The sequence below is a fragment of the Hipposideros armiger genome, unplaced genomic scaffold (assembly GCF_001890085.2).
Source record: "Hipposideros armiger isolate ML-2016 unplaced genomic scaffold, ASM189008v1 scaffold_1154, whole genome shotgun sequence".
Classification (NCBI taxonomy): Eukaryota; Metazoa; Chordata; class Mammalia; order Chiroptera; family Hipposideridae; genus Hipposideros; species Hipposideros armiger.
Window position 1 is genome coordinate 184,317 of NW_017732504.1, and position 7,243 is coordinate 191,559.

General features: G+C 40.8%; 1 protein-coding gene across 1 annotated transcript in view; it reads left to right on the forward strand.

Moving 5' to 3' along the window:
• Positions 1 to 666: 666 nt before the first annotated feature.
• LOC109376574 (zinc finger protein 569-like) overlaps positions 667 to 7,243 on the forward strand; it is a 36,084-nt gene continuing 29,507 nt past the window's right edge. The window contains 2 exon segments of the mRNA XM_019632581.1: positions 667 to 806; positions 2,088 to 2,237. Coding sequence (XP_019488126.1) covers positions 2,233 to 2,237 — 5 coding nt within the window. The 5' untranslated portion in view covers positions 667 to 806; positions 2,088 to 2,232.

Below are 7,243 nucleotides of genomic sequence, written 5' to 3' on the forward strand. Positions count from 1 at the left end.
CTTTCTAAATTACCTTTGTCCATATCACACCGAATGTAGAGCAAAAGCATGGGTGTTTCATTAATACATATTCACAAATCTCTATAATTTCTCCCATTTAATATTTTGTGACTCTGGTTTTTAATGACTTACGGTAACCTTAAAAATTTCAACATTGTAAAAGGGACCAGTCAGAAAATCAGAAACACAAATAATTGACACAAGCACACTGTCTCTGACAAAACTGCAGGATTAAAATCAAACGGCCACAAGAACATACGACGGAACTGGACGGAACTAAACGCACTAAACGGTGCTCCCTTCATGGACCAGGCATTGTAACCCCAGGAATCCCAAGATCCAGCTAACCGTAACAAGGAAGTGACCTTTTTGCAGAAATAGAATTGGGCCGCGAAGGCCTCTGGGAAATGTAGTCCGCTGCTGGAAAGCTGCGGACCTTTTCAGATTCTTCTCAGAACCAAAATCCACTCCCAGACTCCGAGTGCCCGGCTCAAGGTAATCCGCTTCCGTTAAACCTTAAACTGAGCTTCCCTCCCTGCCCCCCCTCTCGCCCCCTCCCCGACCTGGGCGCCCTTAAACGCCGCGATTGGTTATTCCCATTATTCGCAAACAGGCAGGCCAATCCTCTGGGTGGGCCGCGGGGGCGTCTGGGAAGTGTTGTCCTGCGACTAACGGCCCAAGGTTTGTGCTGCCCCCAGCCACAGCCGGCACTGACCCTAGTGTCGCCTGTACCTCAGCCCGCATCCGCTGTGACACTTGGGCGGCGTTGAGATGTGGGATTGAGTCCTGTGTCTGCGGGCTCGGTGGTGAGTCCTCGGGAAGTCGCGAGCTCTGAGTCTGGAACTCTTTGTGCCGGGTGGGAGTAGGGGCCTGCGGACCCGTGCCAGTGTTGGAGGAGGATGCCGGGCAAGGCTATGCCCGTGCGGGTGGTTCCCAGAGACCGTAGGAGTGGCATGTTAAGAATGAGCGTGTGGCGTGGTGTTAACTGTATTTGCCAGATATTTGTCTGTCACTGAGTGTGGCCGTGAGATCGTGTAGATGAGCGGATTTTGTGGATGTGCTTTTCCTTTTATGTTTCAATATGAACGTGGGTGCGAGCGTGCGTGACTTCTGGGATCGTGAGTGAATGAGAAACTCAGCAGATGGAAGGCAGAGTCTGGGTAAACTGTGAGACTGTTTGTACCAGTGCTTCATTTCTTCAGTTATGGTAATAGGAAATATGTTTTTATATGAGGCGTCAATAGCCCCAACACTTTATTCTAATATTTATTTTAAGTTTTATTTCTGTGTATTAGACACGTTGCTTTGTGTGCATACTAACTTCTTGCTCCTTGCCCCCCACTCTCCACACCAAATCGCAAAATACAGAAAAGCTGAAAGAAAACAAGAATCATTCATAATTCTACCAGCCACTATCAAATTTACATCCCATCTTTTCACCTCTCTGTCTGTGGATACTTACATACATATGCATTCATATATTATTATATATGTGCATAATAGCTTTAAATTGTAGTCACTATGTAATACTGTTCTATTACCCACCTTTGTCACTTAACAAACACAAAATCTTTCCATTTAAACAATTACAAATCTGTGTCATCATTTTAGTGTTTCATGGTATTTATGCATTTAAATGCATTTATCCCTGTTGATTTGATTCTCTCCAACTTCTTACCATTGCTGTGGACCAGAGTAGTAAAAATGGTGTTTTTCAGCAACTGTTAGGCACAGGCTATAGTGTACTTTCTTAATTTTGGGGTTATGAGGGTGGAGCAGAAGTAGAACTGATGGGTCAAAATGTATGCACTTACTAAAGGCTCCCTAATCTATCCAATTATTCTCCTGTAATGTTCCAATAATTTACAGTATTATTGGCATAGTATAAGATTACCTATATTCATACACCCTTGATAACAATGGATATCATTAATATTTGAAATCTTTGTTAACCTCATAAATGTAAAATAATTTATTTAATTTGCAGTTGTTTGATTACTACTGAAGTCAAGCAATTAAAAATCTTTTTGTGAATTGTGTTTTCTGTTTTACTAATGCAGTGTTCTATTTTCAAATTTCTTTTGTAGAATTCTTCATGTATTAAGGATTCATTCATTTACTCACCATTTATTGAATGTCGCCTTTGTGTCAGGAACAATTCTAGATGCATTGAACAAAAGAGACAAACTCCTTGCTATCATGGTACTTATATTGTTGTGGGCCAGATAAGAAATGAGGTAAGTTAAATATAAATAGTGAAAAAATACTAAGAGAAAATATAAAGCAGAAAGATAAATAGAATTAGGAATGGGAGTTGGAGTTTTAGATGGGGTAGCCAGGGAAGGTATCCTGAAAGCATAATAATAAAGATATGAAGGAAGTAAAGGAGCTAGTTATGCATTTAACTGAGGGAAGGTTATTCCTGGCAGAGGGTCCTGAGGTGGTAACATGCCAGTTACAATGAAGAGGCTGGTGTGGCTGAAAGATCAAATGAGCCGGTGAGTGGTGAGGGATGAAAGTAGAATGGTAAGTGGAGGGAAGGAGGACAGTCAGGCTGGGCCTTATGGGCCATATTAATGAACTTGACTTTTACTCTGAATGAGATGGGAAGCTGTTGGAGAATTTTGATCATGGGAGTGATATCTGCATATAATTTAAGATGATTGCTTTGGCTGCTCTGATGAGAGGACTACAGGAAGAAGAATGGAGGAAGGAGGTGGGGACAAGGGCAGAAGCAGAGAGAACAACTAGGAAACTGTTGCAATAATCTAGGGAAAAGATGTTGGTGACCTGGACCAGAGTAGTAAAAATGATGAAAAGTAATCATGTACTGGATATAATTTAAAGGTAGAGCTGACATAATTTGCTAACAAAACTGATGTGGAATGTAAGTATGACAAGATGACACAATATTTTTTATCTGAGCAACTTGAAGAATAACTAGAGTTATCATTAACTGAGAAGTGAAAGAAAGAAGGAAAAACTGATTGGGACTTAGGGAGTTAGTGAGATTTTAGTTTAGAATATATTATGTGAAGTGTGAGATGCCTATTAGACATTCAAGGAGATATTAAGCTGGCAGTGGGTTATACAAGTCTGAAATTCAAAAGAAAGATCTAAGATCTAGGCTGGAGACATGCATTTGGGAATTATCAGCATATAGATGATATTTAAAGTCCAAAGACTGGATGAAGTCACTTAAAGGGTAGGTTAGATAGAAAAAAGGAGATAGAGGACTTATTTCTGGATTGCTCCAACATTATATAATCTGGGAAATCAAGAGGCACTAGTGAAAGAGACTGAAAGGGACAAACTAGAATGGTTGGAAGATAACTAGTTGAGTATCCTGGAAACCAAGGGAAGAATGTGTTTTAATGAGAACTGTGTCAAATGCTGCTGATAGGCCAAGTAAAAGACGACTGAGAAAGGAACACTGAATTTAGCAACATGAAAGTTATTGATGACTCTGAAGAACAGTTTTAGTGGAGTATGGGGTCAAAGAATGAATTGGAGAAGAAAAATTTGGCAACTCAAATTTTTTCTCTAAATGGAAGGAGTGAAATGGAGTGATATATGTAGCTAAGAGGTATATAATAACTGTTTATATACTGATTGAAATTATTCATTTGAGAAAGAAACTTGATGGTGCAGGAGAGAAACAGGAGAAATACTATAGACGTGCCCTTAAATAGCAAAACAAATGTTAGGGATTTAAAGAAAGAGGAAAAGAGTAAAATAAACAGGAGAGTGGGACAGAGAATAGAGAAATACGATTTCCAGGCAGCATTGAAGACTCACTTGATGTTAATATTTGTGACTTTAAAGTGAGCCTATTCCACATGTTTTTAAAATTTTTCTCCTGCAGTGTTCATCTTCACAGCTATAGCCACAGATTGGGTAGGGGAAAGTTGGATTTAACCAGAGTGTTGGTTTCATGAAGTAAGTAGAATAATGTGAGAGGGAAGGGAGCCTAAGTTGACAAGAATTAACTATATTGATTGACTGAATTTTAGGCCAGATAAGTAGAAAAGCGAGATTAAGAAGAGGGTGAGGGACAGTGCAAAATTGGTAGAATGAAGGAATAGAAATTCCTGATGGGGTTGAAAGACTGTTGGGTTGAAATACTAGAGGAAGTAAAGTGAAGAGATAGAAGGGTATTTTTTCCTTTAGTTGTTTAGTTTTTAAAATAGAACAGTCCCTCTTTTTACCACCATACTAGTTTTAAAAAACATGGGTGACTATTAACTATATTTCAGTAGTGGTTATGAAATGGTGATATTTGGGAATTGTGATTGGAATTAATTTTAGAAATAATATTGGGAAAACTGGCATCTTAACCATCCCGACTTTTCTATTATTAAGCATGGTATTTATTTAAGACTACTTTTATGACCTTCAATAAATTGAATGAAGTTTCTTGATTAGGCTGTTACATAGCTTTTGTTTGAATTATTCCTAGTACTTTAGAGTTCTGTTGCTTTTGTGAATTGTGAATAGGTTAGTTAAAATTCCACATAGATCTCCTGTGTTGAGGTCACCTCTCTCCTGGTTAAGCAGCTCCTGGTTGTAACCTTTGACTATCTTCCAGAGTTCCTGTAAGGTTGATTCTAACAGGTTTTCCCAGATTTTTCAGTTTCTGGGAATAAATGGACCACAAGAGCTCCCTGTCCTTCCATTTTCACTGATGTCACTCCCATCCTTTACTTTTAACCTATTTGAGTGTTTATATTTAAAGTGTGTTTCTTATAGACATATGTACTTGGGTCTTGGTGTTTTTATCCACTCTGATAATTTCAGGCAACCTGAGTATCCGTCTATGAGTGAATGGATAAAGAGTAGGTGGTACAGGGCTGGCTGAGTGGTTCAGTTAGTTAAGAACTCTGACCAACAGGGCCGCCGGTTTGATTCCCACATGGGCCAGTGACGCTGTGCCCAAACTGAGCTGCTGCTGAGCTGCCAACAGGTGGCAGGATGTCAGCTGGTGAGGGCACATGCTCTTAACAACAAGGCTGCCTGTTTGATGGTAGGCTACGCCTACCCTCAACTAAGACTGAACTCAGCACCTTGAGCTGAGCTGCCACCCAGATGGCTCAGTGGAGTGTGCGCTCTTAACAACAAGGCTGCCAGTTCAACTCCCGCATGGGATGGTGGCTATGCCCACCTGCAACTAAGACTGAACTTGGCACCTTGAGCTGAGCTGCCACCTCGATGGCTTAGTGGATAGGGCGTGCGCTCTTAACAATAAGGCTGCTGGGTTGGACTCCTGCTTGGGATGGTGGCTACGCCCACCCGCAACTAAGATCGTAACACAGCACCTTGAGCTTAGAGGCCATGAGCTGCCAATGGCCAGCCAGATGGCAACTGGTGCTCTCCACAACTAAGATTGAAGAACAACAACTTGGCTGGTCCCCCTCCCCAATTCCCCAACACTGTTTCCCTCCCCCAATTCCCCAATTAAAAAAACAAAAAAAATAGGTGATACGTATATACAATGGAATATTGTTTGGCCAGGGAAGGGAATGGGTTCTTGCCATCTGCAGCAGCATGGATGGACCTAGAGGGTATTGTGCTGAGTGAAGCATGTCAGACAGAGAAAGACAGATACAATGTGATTTCGCTTATATATGGAATCTAAAGAACAAAATAAACAAACAAATAAAAATAGAAATAAGTAGGGGGCCGGCCAAGTGGCTCAGTTGGTTAAGAGCTCACTCAAGAGTGCAAGCTCTGAGCAACAGGGTCGCCGGTTTGATTCCCAGCCCGAGCTGAGAGCAGCAGCTCAGCTGCCAGCAGGTGGCAGGATGGCTCAGCTTAAAAAAAAAATTAAAAAAAAAATAGAAATAAGTATAGATATAGAGAACATTTTCATGGTTGCCAGGTGGGAGGGGGGTTGTGGAGGTAGGTGTAAAAGGGGAAGGGGCTAAGAAGTATGAATTAGTTGTTACAAAGTAGTCATGCGGATGTAGGGTATAGCATAAGGAAATAGTCAATAATATTGTAATAACTATGTGTGGTGTCAGATGGGTACTAGATTTATCAGGATGATCAGTGGGGGGTTGAGGCAGAGGGTGAAAAAGGTAAAGGTATTAAGAAGTACAAATTGGTAGTTACAAAATAGTCATGGGGATATAAAGTGAAGCATAGAGAGTATAATCAGTAATATGGTAATAACTATGTGCAGTGCCAGGTTGGTACTGGACTAGTCAGAGGATCACTTCTTAAATTATACAAATGTCTAACCACTATGCTACACACCTGAAATTAATATAAAATAGTATTGAATGCCAACTGTAATTGAAAAATTTTACAAAGGGAGGGAAGGTGAATGGGAATAAGAAGTTCAAATTTCCAGATATAAAAGAAATAAATGATGGGGATGTAACATAGGGAATATAGTCAATAATACTGTGATAGCGTGGTATGGTGTCAGATGCTGCTGGACTTATGGTGAGCACTTCTTTAGGTATATGAATGTTGAATAACTATGGTGTACACCTGAAACTAATATAATATTGTATGTTAGCTATATTTTAATAAAAATCTTAAAAAAAAATAATTCTCACCAAACTAGGAATAGAAGGGAACATCCTTTAATAAAGGCCATCTAAAAAAAAGAAGAAAGATAAAACTTACAGCTTACATTGTAGTTAATGGTGAGATACTGAATGCTTTACCCCTAAGACTGGGAACAAGGCAAGGATGTCCTCTGTCACCATGATTCAACATCATCATATTGGAAGTACTAGCCAGTGCAGTAAAGCAAGAGAAAAACATAAAAGGCATACAAATTAGGAAGAAAATATGTCTGCTTCTAGACAACATGATTAAGTCGAAAACCCCAAAGAATCTACAAAATGCTCCTACAACTGTAAATCATTTTTTTTTTAAAGATTTTTATTGGGGAATTGGGGGATGGGAACAGCGCTGGGGAATTGGGGAAAGGAGAACAGACAAGTTGCTACCCTTTTTGTTCTTCAGTCTAGTTGTGGAGGACGTTGCTTCACTAGCCCAAGTTGGCACCATCATTGTGCTCTTCCCGGGCGAGGCAGATCAGTCGCCGACTTCTGGACAGTTGCTCACAGTGGCTGCTGGCTACACACGGTAGCCCATGGCAACCCACTGCAGCAGGGGCTGCAGCCTACCCTGCCTCCGGTGACTCACGGCAGCCCAGCTCCAGTTGAGCTGTTGTTCAGCATCTTAGCTGTAGAGGGCAGTGTCACTGGCCCTCATATGTGGGATCCGT